This window comes from Stegastes partitus, unplaced genomic scaffold, assembly GCF_000690725.1.
Source record: "Stegastes partitus isolate 25-593 unplaced genomic scaffold, Stegastes_partitus-1.0.2 Scaffold213, whole genome shotgun sequence".
NCBI classification, from domain to species: Eukaryota; Metazoa; Chordata; class Actinopteri; family Pomacentridae; genus Stegastes; species Stegastes partitus.
In genome coordinates, this window is record NW_007577944.1 from 202,218 (window position 1) to 224,796 (window position 22,579).

Genomic DNA, 22,579 nt, shown 5'->3' on the forward strand with positions numbered 1-22,579 from the left:
TCATGCAATTCCCTCTTCTCTCTGTCTGTGATTTCACTTTATCAGAGCATTAAGTACCCTTCTGGGTTACAATTAATAGTGCAGTTTAACTTACACAACAAGTCTCTTCCTACATTTGCAGTTGGTTTACTATTTCCCTCTATTGTTAAGTGTAGTTTTCTTCATTTGTTTTGCTAATTTGATTAGTGGAGCTTGAATCACACCTATTTCAGTTTGGTCATTGTCCTCACTTCTCTGTAAGTTGGGCTGTGGGGGTTGTTGGCCTTCCCCTTGGCTTCTTAATGGAGGTGCCGTAGGCAGGGTTAGCTTTGATTGTGATGAGGCATGTGTCTTACCCAGGTGATTTGGTTCACCCACAATAGAAGCAGTTTCCACACTTCTGTGAGAGAAGGGTGGAATGTGGCTTTCAACTTCTTAAGACTTTTCTCTGATTTCTTCCACTTTTTGTTTCATGTTGCTTGTTTATTTTGAATTTTAACTTTCAATTTTACTTTATTTTTATTATTATTTTTTTTTCTCTCTCTGTCTTTTCTCTCTCTCTCTCTTTTTTTTCTTCTTCTTGCAAGTACTTTATGAGATCAGTAAACCTATTTGTTACACCTCTACCACAACAATCAAATAATTCAATCAAAATTCTACTCAGAAGATACTAGTTATTCCCTGTTGTAAGGAGAGCGAGTCAGATCCTCACAAGAACTCGACTAATTCTATGTTTTGGGAGAGCGAGTCATCCCAACTTCTTCTAATTTGAATCCTTTCTCATACACAGGCCTTCTCTTATTTTCTCTTTGGCTATAGCTCTATTTCCTTAACACTTTTGGGCCATCTCTATATTTCTCCTTTTTATGTTTCCAAAACACAGGCCATCTCTATTTCTCATTTTAAATTCTCTCAGCACCCTAATCATTGTGCATGTTCTTCACAGGACCAGTAAACACATTCTCTGCACCTCTGTTAAAACAACTTCCACNGTGCGAGTGTTTGTAGGTCTCCTCTGTGTGTCCACGTTTCATCAAGGACACTGTCCCTGCTGCACTGGTTTTGTGTTTCACTGTCCGTCAGAGCATTGTAACAGAGTGTTCACCCTTGTAGGTACCCCTTTTGATTTCCCTTTTCGCCAACACACACACCTCACACATGATTAATGTTGTACATACATGTAGCTCCCTCCATCTTTGCTTTAAATATCCAACTGGGGTCTATCCTCCGCAAAAACAGCAAGTTTTCCAATATCGTTTATGAAGTTTCTACTTAAACTGTGAAAAGGGTGTAGAAATGGATGTTTTGATATGTCTGTCTGTCATAGTTATTCTTTTAAGGTGATCAAAGAATGATCAAAAGGGGGGAGTGTAATGGAAAAATACTGCATCTGCATGAAGAATGTTAAAGCAAGTTTCTCTAAGTTTCTCTAAGTTTCATTAAAGCTGAGTGGAAAGGTTACAGGCCCAAAATGTGTTCCCATAACATCTAGGTCAGGGGCCTTGAACTCCGGTCCTCGAGGGCCGCAATCCTGCAAGTTTTAGATGTTTCCTTCTTCCAACACACCTGATTCAAATGATCAGGATCGTTATCAGGCTTCTGCAGAGCTTGATGATGAGCTGAAAAGTGCGTACGCCAAGTTTTTGTGCGTACGCACGCTTTGTACATGAGGCCCCTGGTCTCTACCGATTCCAGCCTAGACTCCTCCACGTTCCAGCCCCGACCATCTGTTCCCTCTCACCAGTCATCAACTAAGTTACTGTGCTGTCTCTGGGTCCAGTCCAGTAGCTGGTCCTGTGCTGTAGTGTGCTGTTGTTGTGCTTGTGTTTAGTATCAGTAAAGCTCAGGCTTCTGTTTTGTTGCGTTGGCATTAGCTCTGTTAAGCTGTGTGCGTTTGTAAATGCTTCCCATCCCTGAGCTTTCTGAGCCTGGCTGTACCCAGTCTTGTTCAGTCCCCATGTCTGTCACTGTTGTAATAGTTGCTGTCTAGTCCCTGTCTAGTTTTTTCTGCCATTACGACTTTGTTGGTAGTTCTGCGGTATCTACTCAGAATATTCCTCTGTTTCCTAGCTGGTCAGTTCCTTGTTTTAATTTGGTGTTTCCTGTAAATAAATCCTTGGTAAACCTTTACCTGTGTCTGAGTGTCCGACCCAGTGGGTGAATATTTCAATTAAATTGATAACACAAAGGCAGAGTGAAGCATTTGTCAGGTTAAAGTGTCATACTGAGCAGGCTCTACAAATGACCTGCAGGCACACTACAACTATTTTAGTGCAGTTGGAAGAAAAACAAAAAGAAAGTAAACCTTGTACTAATGCTGGTACCAGTTAGTCTACATCCAGTGCACCACCACCACAGGCCTACAGCCCAGCACTCTGAGACACTCAGGCCTCCGGCTATGAACCCAGTAAACAGAATATAACTGAGGAATTGGCTATATAAATATTTAATGATGTATGTTTTGTACATTAGTAATTCTGCTCTTTATTATTTTTGGTAATGAATTAATTTAAGCAACAACAAATCTAAGAAGCCAGCTGGGAGCTGAGCCAGCTCTTGAAAGAACCGGACTTAACATCAAATTGTTGGGTTCTTTGTTTAAAACTCGTCCGGTCTTTACCTCACTGTGAAGTGACACATGTAGTGAAATGCTGGCTCATGCATATAATTAACATGACCAGCTACACCTTGACTGCTTCAGAATATCCAAGAACATGTAAAAGGAGAGCTTCTGATTAGGAGAGCGTTTCTTCCTTGAAAGGTATGTTTTAAAAGAAACTCCTAAGTTCAGCTGACTGTGCCTCCTCTGAATGGGTTTTAATGTCATTTCTTGCTACTATGCTGCCCTCCTACTCTCCATTGGTCTAGAACTGCTTCACTTGCCTCATCTTAGACCATACAAAGACAGTAGTGGCATCACTTTGAAAAGTCATGTTGCTGTAAGGAAAGCAGGAAAAGACAGTTTGCTCAAAGAAGATTGATGATTTACACCAACAGACAAACTGACAGTGGAATCAAATGCATGGTGATGCTGACACCAGTACTGGCTCATGGCTGTTGCAATCAATTACTTGAAGGATCCAAGGTAACGGGCTTGTTGTTTCTTGGTGTAATGAACGGCTGTCTTGGAGATCTTCAGTTTTTTCACTACCTGTTTCTCACTCATGCCAGTTTCTAGCAGAGCCAAGATGGCTGCCTTTGTGGCTTCACATAATCCTTGTGTTTTAGGCATTATGTGAGAGCTGACAACTTCTGAGTTGTGCTACGGCTTGAATGTAAGCAGGAAACCACTCCAGGCCTTTGCATGTGCAGTGCTGCTGATGACATGAAATGGCCTCTTATATACCCTACAGGGAATACAATGAAGCTGAAGCATGTCACATAGGACATAAAGTAATGATGGAATCAGCTGCATGTTTAGTCATGTTCATTGTGTTCCTCAGGTAATATATCTTTAGTGGTACCAAGCATTAACATGAACAAGAATTTGAAGAAAATAAGGTGGTCTGATCATTTTTCTATGACTGTATATGTTTTTAGGCCAACATTTTGATTTGCTGTCCGTAGACAATATTGCAACAGATAGGCACTTTACATTAAATGGTGATGTTTGCATTTTTTTCTGCACAGTCTTTATGATTTAGTCACACTTCTGACATACGGCTAGGCCGACTCCTCTGAATCTGGAAACAGAAAATCTAGAGCCCAAGGAAAGCAAAATGTAGAACATTTTTCCTGTTGGACTCCCGTCCTGGTGGTGGGACCCAGCATCCTGTTGTGTGTAACACATTGTTTTCATGTGCAATATTTTGATTATATGTGCATGTTTTTATTCATCATGTGTGGTATTACCTAGGAACCATGCCAGCATTACTTTTTTATTCTAGTCTTATTTTAGTTTACTTCAGTTATTTTCAGTAATTTATCCTACTTTTATCTCATTGCTTTCTCAGTCAGCACTCCATCTGTTCTGTCTTTGTTTTCTCTGAACAATATCTGGCAAAAGAATTTGCTTCTGGATTAAGAATGTTTTATCTTACCTTAGAAATAACAGGTTTAGCAAAAAAATATGATGTATGATAAGTGATTGCAAAAATCAATTGTTGTTGTTTTGTGCCCCATAAATCCAAAAAGTGTGTTTAGAGATGTGAAGATAGCAGCAGAGCAGCATCTGGAGGTAGCAGCCTGACGCTGCCCTGCTGTGGTAACACCTTACTCATTATGACCAGTGACACAGTACAGGGTAGATTCAACAGTGAGAGAATATGTACTCGTGTACTTCTGCGTTCTGCTCTCCTTCTTTCCATACCTCTTGAGGTCTTCAGGCTTTCCCCATCCCCCAATGAAGAGTTTGGTGAGGAGCAGCCTTCTGTAAAAGACATCCAGTCGGCTCACACCCATGGACCAGCCCCCAGCATCTACACAGAGAGACACATTCTTCATTCAGAAGGTGGAGAAACACTTCTCTGGTATATATAAGCTAACATAGAAGTTAAACGTCAGACTCCTGTAGGTCCTTGTCCACTGTACATTACCTGTCCAATGCTAAAGCCAATTGGTGGCAAAGAACACTGACTACAGAGATATGTTTGTATTACAGTTGATGGATCCACTCAAGCTAAAAAGAAATCAACAACTTTTTTATAGGTGTGTGGGTTTCAGTCAGTTCTGTCTGCTGTTTGGCTCAGGATAAGACCACATTAGTTCTGTACACACTGTGACCAAAGCCATGAGAGACATCTATTAATGCCTACACAGGGCTCAATACTCACGGTTCTGGCAGTGTGCCCATTGTTTTGTCTATCAGCTATAGAATTCTAGCAGTGTTAGCTTTGAATACTGGGTGGAACTCACACTACACGCTTAAGATCAGTCTTCCTACAGTCAGAAGCTGCGACTTCTGTGGTCACCAGTGTAACGTGACCTCCACCGTCAACATGTGATGCCCACATTGAACATAAAGTCCCTCTTTACTTTGTTTTCTGGCACTTCATTTAAATCTGTCAAAACAACCAACACGAGGATCACTGATCCAACGTAACTGACAGGGCAGCATCTGTTTCAACAAATACCTATACAGGGGTTTTTCTAGAAAAAAATAGTATGAGGGAGCACACTGTGTCGAGGGAGTGAAGTAACTGAGGGGGGGATGGTGCAAAGCCTTTGAAAAATTGAAACTTAAATGGGACATTCTGAGGCTATATGAGAGAGAAATTTTAGCTCATGAAACTTCAGAAATCAAGACATTATCAACTGTTGAGCAATTGTTGTTTTGTTAGAACTGTAATACAACTGTACTCTGTAAATGAAAACATGACAAATACTAGTATAGGCAAAACTTCTATTTACTAGTACTTGGAAAGTTCTTACATGCTCGCACAGCACCATGATACACACACATGTACTTCAACCAGTATAACAGTGTCAGGGAGCAAGACCCTATCATATACGTACACTAACCACTGCCAGTCTAACACAGTGTGAGGGAGTAAGACCCTAACATACATGGTCATTCAGTCTCGAGAAATCTTGCTGTGTAGGTCAGCTGACCTTGCATGTAACCTACATGAAATCTCGTGAAAGCAGCTAACGCCAAAATAATATAGCGCCTCGGCATGGAAAACACCAATTTCGATGGTTTTTTGCACCGTCTAACCGTGTATCAACCGCAATCGGAATATGCTGGAGTCATTGTAACGTTTTTGATGATCAGATACATTGTCTTGTGATGGTGCTGGGATATTTTCACGGCCAAGAAGATCTTTTTCATGAAGATTGCATGTTGTACGGCCCAAGTGTTACAAGGGTTCAATTGGCATTTTGGTAAGAGGGCACAAGCCGGGAGTATGAGGGCGCAGTGCCCCTGTAACATTATTTAGACAAACTTCTGCTATGTATCGTGCTCTCCCATTGTTTTCTCCTCAAAAGCAATATGGCAGGCACAAATGGCCACCAAGCACACCTTGACGGTGGACAAAGTCCTTCTATTGTCAACCAGGGGCCTTACTCCAAAGCAAGTTCAACATACCCACGGTATCCTTTCGTTATCTTGCTTCACTTAAGCTAATAATGGCAGAGTGGATAAGCGGTCCTACAAAGCCAGTTATCAACTTAGTAAGTCAACCCAGAATTCCTGGACCTGAATATGAGCACCCTCACAGCATGGGTCATAGAATAACTGGCCAACCTTCCACAGCATGTGAAGTTACGGGACTGTCAATCTGGAATGGCTGTTTGCTCTTCCCTTCCTGTAAAGCTCAACCAGCTGTCATCTGTGGAAGTTGTCGTCCCAGATGGGGATGATAGGAGTACGACAACTGAGCCAGAGCTTTGTGGACTAGTGCCAGTGGAACTGCCTTCAGGTCAATAATGGGGAAACCTTCAGTTCACAACATATGTCACCACACAGTAGGTGAAGACCTTCGACATTTTGACCAAAGAACCCAACAATCTAAAGGTTCCTCTGAGCAAACAGCAACCCAGTGGACCAGTGGTGGACTAGTGCAGGGCCTGACTCATTCTGCCAACACCAGTCAACATGCAAATATTGTTATTGCCACATCCAGAGAAATGTGGACATTCTGAACAAGTATTTTTTTCTTTATTTAACATTTTTTAACTGATATTTCTTAAATGTTTGCACGCCTTTGCTGCAGTAACAATGCAAATGTCCCCACTGTGGGATTAGAAAGGCTTATGGTGTGGTGTGGAAGAAACCGAGCTGGTAACAGATGACCAGTTGCAAATATATGCAGCTCTACTGAGCAAAGCATAATAGAAAAATACAATGATTTTGAATACATAATACAGACTGAAAACAACATTGCTGCAGCAGTCAAAGCAGAAGGAACTGCACACTGTGTGAATGTCAGGCTTCATTCAATTCAATGTGAATGTATTTGTATAGCGCAGTTTACAACACATGTGCTTAATATGGCAAGGTATAGACCTTAAAATTTAAACCATAGACTGTATAAAAGATGGACGTAGCTACCGTGACGTCACCCGTTGGTTTCTGCACTGAGAAAATGAAGCCATGCTTCATTCATGCTTTCACACCGTAATGACATGAATAGAGGCGGGACACTATGTGAAGGGCCAATGGCTGGATAGTGGCTGACATCACATCCGGTTCCGTGACCCTGAAGTTCTCGTCTTCCGTTAGCGCCACAATACAGACGCAAACCAGACCGTGTGTAACGCTGCATATGTCTGACATACAGAGCTGGTGGCAATGTTAATAAATGCAACAGCAAACATTAAAGTATCATTTCTGACGGAAAATACCGTTGGACGATGAAACCTTTTCAGAGTAAGAGCATGAAGCCACTGAGCAGCCGCTAGCTCTGAGACAGCTGTTCAAAGTTCAGCTAATGCTAGCCTTCAGTTAGCTAACGGAGCTAGCTCGGTCATTACGGACAGTTCCAGGCGACGCACAGACAGACAGACAGACAGAGACGGCAGCGGCACTACCTCAGACTGAACACGAACGTTGGGTGTCCTTGTTGCGGGTCCAGTTAACAGCACCGTCCGGGAGCGCCAATGACAGGAACGACACCTCGTCAAGCTCCCGGAAGGATTCCTCTCCAACCGTACACACCTCCGGTTTCAACTTTCAAAATAAAGCTGCTCAACCTGCTCACAGCAACATGTCAGCGGTCCTGGTTTACATTATCAGCGGCAAATAAAGTAGTAAAATAAACTCTGCTTTTCAGAAGCTTAGTGTTTTAACACAGTGGTTGTGGTGACTAGCAGGATTTTGTTGTCCTTTTATTGCAACAGACCTTGTTAAATGAACATTGTTAAAGGTATTTGTTTTGACATGCTTATTCTGAGGTACACATCTGCATTGGACAGGGTGGGAGATAAAGCACCTCCACCTCCACTTCTCTCATATGTGCAAAGATTTGTCTCAATATTGTTTGTGTGAACTTAAATCCAATCTGTAAATATTAAATGCATTCCACCAAAGCAAAAACAACAACAACAAAAAACTATATGAATACAGTTAATTAATTTACAAATAAATGAAAGCCATTTGTGAATATCTTCCAAAAATTTACCGCTTTTGAACAGTCATTTATGAATTTATTCATTTATGTGACTTTGTGTTTCACATTGGCAGAGTTTTGGGACAAACTTAAACTCCATCACACACAGTCTCTCATCAGCTGCTTCTTAAGGAACCACAACTATTCAGTCTATAAGGCGCTAGATTAACGTTAGCTTTGACTATTCAGGTGAGATACAAAACACTCTAGATACCTCAAGCAACTCTTCCATGAAATTTAGTTATTCAGTCAGTATATGAGGTAACTGTTCACTCTGTTTCTCCAGCTGCAAAGCTGGTTCTGAAATGAAAAACATACAACATAAAAAAGATTATTGACTTTGTTATATATGGAGAACTCTGTTCTACTCAGGGGCTGCAAGGTGGCACAGTTGTTGCCTCGCAGCAAGAAGGTCGCCATCCATATTTTAAGCCATAAAGTTCTGAGAAAAGTCATAGATGGTCAAAAGTCTGATGATGTGAGACGACTCATGAGTGAAGATGTCCAGATGTCTGACGATGGAACGAATATTGAACACGTTGTGAAGTATAGACAAGGGATGATACACTAAAGAATACTACACAAATAGAGTGACATGTTTTGATTGATTGATTGATTGATTGATTGATTGATTGTAGTTGAAATAAACTTTATTTGTCTCCTGTGGCCAATTCCAGGCACATAGAGTAATTGGACACACAACAGTAGCAGCACACATGTGGTCGTTGAAACACCCACATTTGTCCGTTATTAGGAAGCTCAACACATCCAGGCTTCATGTGTTAGCTAGCTGATGAAGCCCCATTCAGACAATGGTTATCAACTTTCTCTTTGAACTCAGGGTTCCTGCTTCAGACTGTGAGGCTCAGTTCAGTCAAACAAAGCGGTTGTTGTTCTGTGAAGCTATAAAGAAAAAATAAATCCTGCCTGTATTTCACCAGCTGGTTGTTTTAAACATGAGAGCTGCACATCATGGCTCTGAAACCTTCAACGTCATCCATTTAAATGTCATATTTAAGAAGTGCATTTAGATCTGAAACTGGCCCAGAAAGACATGAAATCACGTCACAGTGAGGTTTAGAGCAGAACGACACTTTAAGATCAAACCTGCTCTTGTTGAATTTTGATTGAATTTGAATTTGAATTTCCCTTCTGGGATAAATAAAGTATTTTTCATTCATTTCATTTCATTCATTCAGGGCAGCACTCATGATAATAATCCATCCATCCAATTTCCCTGAGGTTCTACCAAAGGGATCAATAAAGTTCTCTATCTATTTATCTATCTATCTATCTATCTATCCTCACTAGGGTCATGGGGGGCTGGAGCCTATCCCAGCTGACTCAGGATGACGGCTGGGGACACCCTGGACAGGTCACCAGTCTATCACAGGAGACAGACAACCAAGCACACTCACATTCACACCTATGGACAATTTAGAATCACTAATTAACCTCAACATGTTTTTGGACTTGTGGGAGGAAGCTGGAGAACCTGGAGAGAACCCACGCTGCATGGGGAGAACATACAAACTCCACGCAGACAGATCCCAGTGCCCCCACTGGGATGCGAACTGGTGACCTTCTTGCTACGAGGCAACAGTGCTACCAACACCTTGCAGCCTCATGATAACAATGATAATAATTAGTCAGAAAAATGTCATTAATAATATTTCTGAGTGAATATTAATACAATTTATAAATTCTAACTTTATTCATCTGTCTAATAATCAGAACTTGTGGATTCTGATTTCATTTAACTCAATACAAAGAAATGCAGCTTTTGCTTGTAGATTCCAGTCTTCATAGAGACCAGAGGGTTACACGTTCAATATGAAAAACTCAGACAGATGAGCCTGTATTCCTCAGACAAACCTGCTATTTGTGTGTCCTGGTCTCATCCTGGACGTGGTCACTAGTTCATGATGTAGACTTCAGCACACAGCCGCCGACACGCTGACATGATAACAGCAAGACAGACAAGTCATACTCAGAATACACGTGGACAAAATAGTTGGTACCCCTCTGTTCATGAAAGAAAAACGCACAATGGTCACAGAAATAACTTGAATCTGACAAAAGCAATAATAAATAACAATTCTATGAAAATTAATCAACGAAATTCAGACATTGCTTTTGAACTGTGGTTTAACAGAATTGTTTTAAAAAATAAACTCATGAAACAGGCCTGGACAAAAATGATGGTACCCCTGGAAAAGACTGAAAATAATGTGACCACAGTGACATGTTCAATCAAGGTGTGTCCTCTAATTAGCATCACAGGTGTCTACAAACTTGTAATCAGTCACTCGGCCTATCTATAGGGTTACAAGTAGTAACTGTGCTGTTTGGTGACATGGTGTGTACCACACTAAACATGGACCAGAGGAAGCCATGGAGAGAGTTGTCTCAGGAGATTAGAAAGAAAATTATAGACAAGCATGTTAAAGGTAAAGACTATAAGACCATCTCCAAGCAGCTTGATGTTCCTGTGACTGCAGCTGCACATATTATCCAGAAATGTAAGATCCATGGGACTGTAGCCAACCTCCCTGGACGTGGCCGCAGGGGGAAAACTAATGACAAATGGAAGAGATGGATAATACGAATGGTAACAAAAGAGCCCAGAACAACCTGTAAAGACATTAAAGGTGAACTCCAAGGTGAAGGCACATCAGTGTCAGATCGCACCATGCACCGTTGTTTGAGCCAAAGTGGACTTCATGGGAGATGACCAAGGAGGACACCATTGTTAAGAACAAATCATAAAAAAGCCAGACTGGAATTTGCCAAACTGCATGTTGACAAGCCACAAAGCTTCTGGGAGAATGTCCCATGGACAGACGAGACAAAACTGGAACTTTTTGGCAAGGCACGTCAGCTCTATGTTCACAGACACAACAATGAAGCATAATCAAGAAAAGAACACTGTCCCTACTGTGAAACATGGAGGAGGCTCTGTTATGTTCTGGGGCTGCTTTGCTGCATCTGGCACAGGGTGTCTTGAATCTGTGCAGGGTCCAATGAAATCTCAAGATTATCAAGGTATTCTAGAGGGAAATGTACTGCCCAGTGTCATAAAGCTTGGTCTCAGTCGCAGGTCATGGGTCTGCAACAGGATAATGACCCAAAACACACAGCTCAATACACCCAAGAATGGCTCAGAGGAAAACATTGGACTATTCTGAAGTGGCCTTCTATGATCCCTGATCTAGATCCGATTGAACATCTGTGGAAGGAGCTGAAACATGCCGTCTGGAGGAAGCACCCTTCAAACCTGAGACAACTGGAGCCGTCTGCTCATGAGGAGTGGGCCAGAATACCCGCTGAGAGGTGCACAAGTCTCATTGACAGTTACAGAAATCGTTTGATTTCAGTGATTGCCTCAAAAGGTTGTGCACCAAAATACTAAGTTAAGGATACCATCATTTTTGTCCAGGCCTGTTTCATGAGTTTATTTTTTAAAATAATTCTGTTCAACCATGGTTCAAAACCAATGTCTGATTTTCATTGCTTAATTTTCATAGAATTTTAATTTATTATTACTTTTGTCAGATTCAAGTTATGTCTGTGAGCATTGTGGGTTTTTCTTTCATTAACCGAGGGGTACCAACTATTTTGTCCAGTTGTGTATCTAACAGTAAAAAGCAACTAAAATAGACATAATAAAGTTAATAACATTAGAACATTTACCAGAGATGTGATCTTATAACAGAACTCTCAGGACACGTGAGGATTAATGACGACGTGCTCGTACACCTAGTCCTGTTCTTTTCTGGAGGGTTTCAAGGAGCAGCATAAGGCTCATAGAGAAGCTGCTGCTGCAGAGCCTGAGGATGGAGCCTTGAGTTGGAGGTGCTGCCGTGAAGCCTCCCAACCGCCCACCAGGTGTCTTCAGCTGTCGCTTCAATAAAACGTTGCTTAAATGTTCAATTAATGCAGTCACAGATACTGAAACACACAGATCACAGTGGGACAGTAGGAGATGAAGACATGATCGATTTCATTAAACAACATTAACTCTGACCACATTCAGACCAGTTGGCCTTGGAACAATAAACACATTTACACAAAACGATTTCTATCTCATGTTTAACCACTGAACACACATCAGAGCCACTCCAAAGAAGCTCGTCACATTTCACAATACCAGCAACTGGAACATGATGACTTAGTTACAGGGAATGTTCTCCTTGGCCTGCCAAAAGGCATGATGGGATACGTTTCTGTCCCGAGGTCACACCAGTCTGCTCCTGTTGCATCCTTATGACATGGCCAAGCAGCAGCACCTTCTTGCACCACTCTGAGTCAGAACAGCACTGACGATATGAAGAGCAGACGTAGGATGAGCAGAGTGTTGATGAATGTCCACAGTGAGCTGGAGGCAGGACACAGGAAGCTGGATATACTCATATCACTTATACACAGATCCCCGACAGCACTGACGTTAGATGGAACACATTTGAACATAAAACAATCCTGTTAGGCCTCCATGTTGCTCTACATGTGACGGTCTCTACACTGCGCTCACTGATGTTACCTTTTAAAAACTATGAGTGCTCTCGTCTAGTATACCATACAAGTTTTCCTAAAACAACAGCTCCTACACATACTGGCTGCTGTTTGGAATGAAAACAACTACCTGCTGTCTGAAGAAAGCTGAGTGCTGTGAGAGACTGGAGGTCCACAGACACCCGCTCAGAGTGGTAAATGTCTGGAGGACATCCACACATGCTCTTCATTGACCTGTAAATGAATCCAATGTTCTGTCGTTTGTGTATCTGCAGATCTGCTTTTCATTTGCTGACCATGTTTTGGTGTTTAAACATGTCCAGATGACCCATTTACACACGGGTTGTAGCTGTTTTTATATAAATAAAACAGATCTATGATCACACGTTCCTTTGAGGTTTTCTTCTCTTCTCTATGTGACTGTACCGCTCTGTTCCTTTAGGGGAACAAACACAACAAGAACACTGGCACCACAGCAGGTTCAGTCAAATCATACACTTTAATAAGACTCACAACATTACAGACTGTTGGATTCAACACTGTAAATGGAAATAGCAGATGTAACGTGAGCAGATCAGCTCTAGTGTCTCATCCATGAACCAATGCTCTGTGCTGTTTCTTGGTTTGGTGAACTTCTCAGACTCACCAACTTGAAGGATTAGCGATGTGACCATCATCCACGTCCAGGACTGATCAGAACAGACAAGAACACAGGAGCCAGTGGGTCTGGACGCTCTGCTGGATGAACTAGCCCATGTTGTGGCGGTTCCCGTAACCTTTGCGGTGAGTGTCTTTCCAGTCATCCCAGTTCCTGGCTTTCAGCAGAGACTCCTCGTCATCGTTTTCAGCCTTTTTCTCCTTTTCTTCTTCTTCTCTGTCCTGCACATCAGTGTCCTGCTGTCCAGCCACCCTCCTCGGTACCCCCTGGTCCGGCAGGGCACCGTGTTTCCTGTGCTGCTCGTACCAGTCGTCTACCGTCATGGTGGGCAGGCTGGGGTAGCCGGCCCCGAACACCTGAGCCTGTGGATGAAGCAAACGCACCCGTTACATGTGGTTTACAGCAGGATGTGTTAGTGAGTAAAAAGACTTCTGGTGAGAAACGTAAGAACCATCATGAGCGTGTTGATCTGCTGTAGCTCAGACGGTTTCCATCATCCACAGTCGTACGCTGCCACATCTCACACCGGTGTGACTAACGCTCTCATTTGGTCACACCTCCCATCTGCTCACTGGCTAAACCCCTCAGTAGCTGAACGTCTGCTGTTTCCTGAACGCCTCACATGGCAGGCTGCACTAGCTGCTGCTGGGCAGCTGCTGTGCTCAGACAGGTGGGGAGGCAAAAGGACTTTGATAAGAGTAAACTAGGGCCTTCTGATGGCAGCCTTCACCCAGATGAAACCCAGTGATATTTTTTCTCCATGCGATCTTTTCTACAAGCGGGCAGAACCACATGTAGCTGCACTCCGCATTTCACTGCAGTCCAGCGTGTTCACGCAACGGTGTGAAGCTACAACCATTACTGTGATTAATGTGCATTCGATTTTGTGGCCCTACTTTGCGCTAGTCGATGGAATTGAACAGATTTCTTTTCCGTCGGTGCCTCTGCCTGCATCTCTGATCATCAGGTTACAGAACCAGCTACAGATCACTTTATCTGTTTAACACCCTGCAGAGACAGACTGACAGAAGCTTCCACCCTGTGTCCAATGCAGGGTCACAGCGACACCACAGCAGCTTCATGATCATCGCTCACTCACACCAATGCCACCACTTGAGATTTCAACTCGCACACTCTCAAAAAAAGGTGGCAAACGCAGCCTTTTTGGTCAAGTCTGGGGCCTGTTCTAGGGACATGTTCACTGACCGAGCTGCCTTAACACCTGAAGAGTTCCCTAACTTCCAATGCCAACTTCCTGTAACCATACTGAACCTCTACAGGGCTTCCTGGGTGGTTCCTACCGAGGCTCAGCAGCAGAACGTACTGACTGGGACACCTGAAACTTTTTTTTTCTTTTTCAATTTTGACACAAGGAACAGAAATATTATATAAACCCATATGATTTATTTAGTATTAAATATAATGTAGAATAAACAGTGTGTCTTCATGATTTAAACACAGTCAATGTGCTGCTCGCCATCACTTACTGACACACAGAGGACATACAGGTCAGGACTGAGTCTGTTTTAGCAGCTGCTCATGGTCACCGTGTTTCCTTGTTGAAAAAAATGTGATTGAATGGCATTGATTTTTTAAAAACATTTTGTAGGAGTACAAATGTCTTAATGTCATAAGCCATCCCAGAAAGGACAGCTTAAGGACGGCCCACGCCCGATCATCTCCAATGGGATTTATTTCTGTAAGTGTCAAACACTGATTTAGTTGATCACATGTAACATCCAGAGTCAGAAATAACACTGGTTTTTAAGTTTAATATTCTTAGAGGGGTCATGTTGACTTTTTGGCCATTTTCTTCAAGCCACTCTGGGGAGTGTGAAGAACATGAGACATAATGGAGCTGGAGTCCTGACACTTTGTAGGCTCGTTGATGTCTCTTCAACTGACACAACTCTGATTTGATAGAACAGAAACCAGACACAGCTGCAGCTCAATATCACTAATTAGATCAATCACTGTTTTTTGGTAGACGTTATAATTTACCAGTAGAGTAACAGAACAGAACCAACGGTCATGACATGCATGCTGCTGGTTCTGTGTAATTGAATCATTAATTGAAAGGGGTGTGTTCATAATAATAGCAGTGTGGAGTTCAGCAGGGAGCTCATTCAGTCTGTAAAAGAACAACAGGTGGAAGTCATTGAAGGACGAAGGCAGCACATGATGTATTTAACTCTTACTCGATAACACTAAGAAAAAGCAGTAAGAAGAGTTGTGTTAAAGTACTGCATTGATCAGCAATGTAAGTAGAAGTAGTACCACCGGTATTCTAACAGAGAGGGGCAGCACCTGTACCCTACCGGAGAGGGGTGGCACCAGCACTCTAAAGGAGAGGGGCAGCACCAGAACCAGAACCAGATCGAGATACTCTTGATGATCCTGGTGTTAACACGAGATGACAGAATCATGTGTATTTATCCTCCTCTCTACCAGCTGGCTCCTGCTGTGTCTCCCAAACACACTCTTACCTGCACAGCGTCCTTGGTGAGGATGAAGGGTTTGATGGGACGGGGGGAGGGCTGAGCGGGTTGCTTCACGGCACACTGCTTCATAACATCCATCTTCTTGAGGATCTCCACCTCCTGGTCGATGCTCTCTATCTCCTCCAGACACACAGTGATCCACCGCTGGACACTCAGAAGGTAAAAATCTCTGCTGACTTCATCGTCAGCCTGTCCACTGTCCACAGCTCTGCGCATGTCGGCCAGCTGGGCCTCCAGCAGCTTCTTCTGCCGATACCGCTCAATCTTAGCTTGTCTCTGTGCTGCCATGGTAACCAGGTCTGATGAGCAGGGGCCAGACTGGAACACAAACATCACATCACAGGTCAGACGGTTCGTCTGAGTGCCACAATCATACACTTTGCTCTTCAATTACAAAATGAGAAGGTCATGATGTTAAAACCTTCCTGTGATGAAAAAGGACACTAACAGCTTAAAGACTGATGAATGTCATGTGAGCTGCAGGTTGTTTCTTGCAGCTGTTTGGACTGTTGGCTCTGAGGTTAAAACCTGCAGCCTCAGACAGCAGCAGGACTCATATGAGAGAGTTGTGTGAACATCAAGGCCGGTCAGCAACTACACTCTATAGCTAGACATGATGGCAGCTCTAGGACCAAGTCTCATCCAGGCATGGAGCGGCAGCAGTAGCCTCATTACTGGGTCTAACTATGAATGATCTAACGTGGAGAATGGACCGACCCGATTCTAGCAGCAGGTCACACTGTAGCATCCTTCACTCTGACAGGTGAGCTGAATACCTGGCTCCACGCAGGACGGTACCTTTACCTGCTTCTACCTGCTGCTGTAGACATGACAGCTCACCTTGCCTCCGGAACTTCGGTTCTGTGTCGCCTCGTCCGGACTCGTGTCGGTGGAGCTGGGCAGGTCGAATTGAGAGACGTTGTACTCCTTACACCTCCTCAGGAAGTCCATGAAGTGGTCCCGGGCCGCCTGCACCACCTCCAGCCGCTTGTCGCGGCCGGTCTGCTTCATACTCAGTGCTCCGAGCAGGGCGGGCAGCAGCAGGTACCGCAGGTCGGCCGTGGCCACCTCCTCCAACTCCTCGTTGCGGCTGAACAGGTCGAGCTGAGCCACCATCCTGGACGCTTCTTCTAAAGCCCCGACACCGCGTCGAACCCTCAGCTGGACGCTGCTGGAGCCGAGCGGCTCGTCCGTGCTGTCCACCTCCTCGAATATCTTCCAGCCACGGTCCAGCAGGTCCGATAGTTTAGGCGGTTCTGCGTCTGTGTTGGTCTGTTCTCTTCCATCGCTGCTGTTTCTGCGCTCCGCCATCTTGCTCTGTCTTCCGGGTTCAGTCTTCTTCGGCTGATGTTTTTCCGACTCAGCGCCAGTTCAGGGCCACACTGCCTCCACAGGCCGGACCCCGCAGCAACACCGTCAGACCGCATCAGGAGAAACATCCAGCAGTGACGAGGAATGTTCGTGAGAAGCTGCTGAGGGACGGAGCAGGATGAGCTCAGGAACACCACACCGAGTCATTCTAAACCTCCATTCAAACACCTGAACGTGAACAATTACAATTAAAGTCACAAGCGGCGATGGATGGGTCCCCACACTTCCATACGTGTCGGAGTTGTGGCAGAAATCCACTCTGGGCAAAGTGTCAATCACCTAACCTTAACCTTTTTCTTAAAAAAAAATCGGCAAATGCTGTTAAGTGTCACCTTTGTACAGAATGCTGTCGTTGCGCTGTTTGTCCACTAGATGGAGCTCTGACGCCATTCAAGCCTCAGTCCTTACTCTGTCTCCTCAGTAGTGCAGGAGCAAGCTGCAGTCAGCCAGCCTTTTGAGAAATTTGTACCTTCAAATAGTACTCTACATGCTACCCAAAGTTCAGTGCTCTGTGGTTTACCCCTCAGGAGGAGTGTGCTCAGGGTGGAGAAACGAAAAATCTAAAATGGCAGACTTCCTGTTGGGTTTAGGTGAATGGCACCGAGACTTTTTTGTTCGTCTGGATGTGCTGCATATGTCCAGCAAATTTCATGGATGTAGGTGAAACGTGCTGGCCATAGTAGATGTTACAAATGTTCATGGGAGTGTAAAACATATGCTTTTCTGTTGCCAGCAGGTGGCGCTATGACCATGAATGGATGTTGGCATATGGGTTTCATCAGGGCAGGACTGTGATCAAGTATGTAAAGTTTGAGGCAGATTGGAACATGTACAGGGTTGTTAGACATGCTTCCTTTTTGATGGCAAATCATCATAATTTAGAGGTCCGCCATTGCCACGCCCTCAGACTTTTGCGAAGCGTTTTGATAACTTTAACCACCAACTCCTATTGTATGCGCTGGCCAAATTTGAGGCATGTAGGAGTTAACCCCTAGGAGGAGTTAGCTCTTGAATATGACAAAGAACACAAAAAAACTGCACAGTTATTTCAAAATGGCGGACTTCCTGTTGAGTTTATGGTATGGGTCCAAGAGGCTTTTTTGTGCATCCTGATGTGTTACATAAGCCTACCAAATTTTGTAAACATCGGTTAAATGTCCTGCGGGGGCTAATGGATAAATTGCTGCAAGGGGCACTGTAGAGCCATTTTGCCAAACAGGCACACATTGTCTATCGTTGAGCCGATAGTGATTTGCATGTCAATTTTGGTAAGTTTATGAGCATTCCAAAGCTGTCAAAAAGTTCTTTGAGTTCTTGAGTCATAGCAGCTATGCGTAGCCATGGCAACACTGTTGCTTGAAAACGCAAACGCTTCACACTGTAGAATTGTCAATGTGGGAAGACTTAGCTGACCAATTTTAGGAATGATATCCCAAAGTTGGAAGCAATGGCACATGTAAGTGTAATGCCTCAAACAGCTTGTTACCAATAGGTGGCACTATGACTGTGAATGGATTTGGGCATATGGAAGTGATCAGGACAGCACTGTGATCAAACATGGAAAGTTTGAGGCAGATTGGAGCATGTACAGGGTAGTTACACAGTACTTCCTCTTTCATGGCGAAGGATCAAACATCAGAGAGCTGCCGTGGCCACGCCCTTTGACCTTTGCAGATGACTTTGATAACATGTTACCTTCAAGGTGTATTCTATGTGCTACCCAAATTTTAGTGCTCTGTGACTTACCCCCTAGGAGGAGTTAGCTCAGGTTGGACAAATGAACAATCCATTATGGCGGACTTCCTGCTGGGTTTAGGGTATGGCTGTCACTGACTTTTTTGTTCGTCCTGACCTCCTCCATATACCTACCAAATTGTGCAGGTCTAGGTCAAACGTGCTTCCGATGGGACTCTGTTGAAATTTTCAAGGTGGCGCTATGGAGCCATTTTGGCATTGACATGTCCAACTCCCTTAAAATATCAAACTTTTCACCAGTCCTGATGTGTGTGGTGATTTTGGTGAGTTTTTGTGAATGTTTAGGCCCTCAAAATCGCATTTCAAAAGTCGGTACAAAAATGATCACAAGGATTAGAATAGGGTCCTACGCACTGTAGTGCTCAGACCCTAATAACTGAGGGAGGAATCGGCCAGAACTCATCAGACTGTTGTGAGAAGCTTGTGGAAGGAAACCCAGAACATTTGATCCAAGTCATACAGTTTAAAGGCAACACTGCCAGATATTAAGGCGATGGATGTAAACTTCTGACTTTGACGAAAGTAAGAAAACATTCTCTGTCTCATTATTCTGGCGTTTAGCAAATAGAAATAATGTTGGTGATCCTGACTGACCTGAAACAGGAAAAGTTTAGTCGGATTTAATGTCAGACAACGAGAAAAAAAAAGGTTTTATGTCTTTTTCCACAGCGTAAGAAAACGTTTAGTTTCAACTGTATATATATAAAACACAGCCAGCCAAAAACCGTTTTCCCACCAGAATACATCTCCATTCATTCAGTAGAATATACAGTTGGAAGTACAGTGGGATCTGTTTATGCCCTGATCATTTGTTAGTAATATTGATAAGCCTGTTTATTCTACAGTCTGCAGCTTTTTTGCAGCTTCATCTCTTGCTTTTGGCGACTACATTTGTATTACTTCTTACCCAGGTTCAGAAACCCTGGCTGAAATGAACCCATCTATAACCAGCTCCGTGAGACTGTTTGTCCTGACGGAAGCTGTTGGGTTAAGTGAAGCCAGATCATGAAAAGATATCCTGGCCATGTTGAGCTTCATCAGGGCTCACTCCACAAAATACTAAGAACCAAACAGGCAGTTAAGGCACTTTATTATCAGAAACAATCAGCTCACATCCAGCACTTTCCATTTGTACAACCTGATATGGTAACCACAAACAGTGACAATGTGATTTTACACAGTATGTACATTTCTATGGCAACAGTCCTGTAGGCTTGAACACTCGCCCTGATGTAGGTACAGTCCAAACGTCATGTTGCCCTGGGGTTAGGTCAACCTCACTTCTTAATAAAACAGGAAGTGCGAAGAGTTAATCAACAACTGGAAAGAACACAAGTATAGAACACAAACACTGCTTTCTGTCATTCTTTAACTGTTTTTGCTTTTTCTAATTTGGATTTATAATATGGCTGGATTTATATGCTTTGTACTGTAAAATAATGTTTTAAATAACTTTGGTAGGTTGGTCAACATCTGACACTCCTCTAGAGCCCTAGAGGTAGAGTCCAACAAGAACTACAAACACCAGCTATCAGTGTTGCTGTTACTGAGAACCACTGAGGAGGATTACTGCCCAGGAAAGGACTCCCTGACCAAAAGGGCACCAACAGCTCCAGGTCTGAAATGTGTTGTGTTGATTCACCAGAACTTTAAGCGGTGATTAACTGTCAGATCTTGAGACCCTACGTCGTAGGACACCAACATCAGCTTTACAGTCCAACTGAAATCACATGTCATTTCTTTTTTCAGCACAGTTTTAAAAGGTTTATGGTTTATGAACATACTGTTATTATCAAATAGTAAATCATGTCTTTTTGCCTTGTTCCCAGTGTCTGGAGGGGGCATGTCAGGCGTTAACAAGCTCCCAGGCAGCGGGCAGACTGTTCTGCTGGCAGCACTGAGAGCTTCTACTGACTCAGGTATGTCTACCTGAGGTGTATTGTGCTGCAGCTGACTGGTTTATTAGTTGTCTGGCCAGCACACTGGTGTTAGCAGCACAATTTCATCTGGTGAGTTCTGTTTGCTCATATGTGTTGACATTTGATGGAGGATCTGGAGGGAAGGCTGCTTACAGTTGTATCATACTGTTATAGTTTATTCATTAAATGTGTATATGCTGCCAATCAGTAATCAATGACTTCCTCCCAGACTCCCTGATGCCTGAAGTATGTTCCTAAAACACAGTTCAGGACCTTTTTGGAGTCCTTACATTTCAAAACAAAAGAGAAGAATTTGTGTCCATCAGGTTTAAACTAATGAAGATCAATGGATTTCAGACATTCAGATTTAATATAGAAGACACTTGACGTTTGGCACTTGACAGTTTAGAATGCACAGTGGTGATGGCAGCTCTGTTCTTGTAAAGGCACATCGTGTACAACTTTTAATTCAACGGATTAAAAGGAAACTGTTCTGTGGCACCGCTGCAGTGGACTGCACTCTGTTAACAGCATGTGAGAACTTCTAGTCCTTAAGTTTACTCTTGGTTTGGAACGGCAGGATTCTCATCAGCCTTAACTCATCAGGAAGCTACAACAGAGACAAGAAGACGTTTAAACACGACGGCCTGTCCGAGCCTTCACAGCAGATAACATGGAGCAAACCGAAATGAAATACCTGTATGGGTATCCGTGGTACTTGGCTCTGAAGATGGACAGCAGCCAGCTGAAGAACAGCATCACCAGACCGATGCCTGCTATGCACATGACTGGGAGAGAGAGTTCTGCTATCAGGACATGTATGAGCATGAGGCGATCAACAGGCGTGGTGTCATCAGAAAGGTAAAGACAACACAAGGATGAGTCAAGCCATTTCAACCCTTATTATCCATTAAATAATTCTGTACGTAGATTTTAAGTTAACATATATTTTTTGCAAGTTGTCTTTTTGGTTACCACAACCTCATCAATTCTGGCCACACTGAAGACAGTGGATATAACAGCACCATAATGTCAGCAGAGTGTAATTAAGCAGCACTCCCACTGCAAACCGATCCATGATTAACACTAGTCACTTATTAATTACTACTAATAAATAATTATTACTATTTCTGACTGACAAATGAACAAACGAAGGGAGAGCTGACGTGAGCCACAGCAGATAAAGGCAGCAAACATAAAACCTAATGTAGCCCTGTCTAAAAGACACTGACAGTATAGGGCTTAAAATCAGTTTAAAATGTATAAATAGTTGTATAAAAAAACAAATAAACAGTAAGTTCATGTAAACAGGTTTAAAAATGGATAAAGACTGGTTAAAGTATGTATTCTTGAGATAAAAATGTATAAAATGTATGTGTAGAGATAAGTTATGTTTCATATGTTTATTCAGAAGGGTTATGTTCCTTTAAGAAACTCTAATATTCATGGGAAAAAGTAATGTTTGGTTGGTTTGAAGGCACCACATGTAAACTGTTGTGCATCCTAATCTGTTTCAAGTCAGAATGTCAATCATTGTATTTCTGTATTTCCATTGTATGCTAACAAACTAATAGCCAATCCAAGCGCTTCCCTATGCAAAGGGGCGGGACAAGTGGCGCATGGCAAGGTGATAGACAAGGAAAACTCAAACGCTGTCGTACTGAGAACATAGAGGACGCATCGTGTTGTGGAGAGCATTTTAAGTTATTATCCTGAAGGTCGACTACCCGTGGTCCTGATAATTAGCTTGTGTGTGATCTGCAAAAAGGTAAATAAGTGTGTGACTTGTTTTTCTGTGCTGTAACGAACTGTTATAGTGATAAAAGGATGGAG

At 43.1% G+C, this 22,579-nt stretch overlaps 3 protein-coding genes and 1 long non-coding RNA gene across 6 annotated transcripts in view; 1 reads left to right on the top strand and 3 right to left on the bottom strand.

Moving 5' to 3' along the window:
• Nucleotides 1–7,557, bottom strand: part of abhd18 (abhydrolase domain containing 18) — a 38,154-nt gene extending 30,597 nt beyond the window's left edge. For 2 of the 3 annotated variants that reach the window (XM_008280906.1, XM_008280905.1), the window contains exons 1-2: nt 7,453–7,557; nt 4,289–4,397 (exon numbers count right to left, since the gene is read on the bottom strand). In XM_008280906.1, the coding sequence (XP_008279128.1) occupies nt 4,289–4,380 (92 nt within the window). In that variant the 5' untranslated portion in view covers nt 4,381–4,397; nt 7,453–7,557. The remainder of the gene's footprint in view (nt 1–4,288; nt 4,398–7,452) is intronic. The other variant, XM_008280904.1, reaches the window with a different exon arrangement.
• A 5,465-nt stretch (nt 7,558–13,022) lies between these two features.
• igbp1 (immunoglobulin (CD79A) binding protein 1) lies at nt 13,023–17,042 on the bottom strand. The gene is made up of 3 exons (XM_008280903.1): nt 16,542–17,042; nt 15,687–16,019; nt 13,023–13,562 (listed from the first exon to the last, which is right to left on the bottom strand). The coding sequence occupies exons 1-3, from the start codon at nt 17,010–17,012 to the stop codon at nt 13,290–13,292; spliced, it is 1,077 nt and encodes a 358-aa protein (XP_008279125.1). The 5' UTR covers nt 17,013–17,042; the 3' UTR covers nt 13,023–13,289.
• Nucleotides 17,043–19,900: 2,858 nt separating this feature from the next.
• Nucleotides 19,901–22,579, bottom strand: part of LOC103356669 (magnesium transporter protein 1) — a 15,380-nt gene continuing 12,701 nt past the window's right edge. The window contains exons 9-10 of the mRNA XM_008280907.1: nt 21,444–21,534; nt 19,901–21,356 (exon numbers count right to left, since the gene is read on the bottom strand). Of these exons, the coding sequence (XP_008279129.1) occupies nt 21,341–21,356; nt 21,444–21,534 (107 nt within the window). The 3' untranslated portion in view covers nt 19,901–21,340. The remainder of the gene's footprint in view (nt 21,357–21,443; nt 21,535–22,579) is intronic.
• Nucleotides 21,547–22,579, top strand: part of LOC103356668 (uncharacterized) — a 12,560-nt gene continuing 11,527 nt past the window's right edge. Inside the window, exon 1 of the long non-coding RNA XR_520149.1 lies at nt 21,547–22,514. This is a non-coding gene — a long non-coding RNA (uncharacterized LOC103356668). The remainder of the gene's footprint in view (nt 22,515–22,579) is intronic.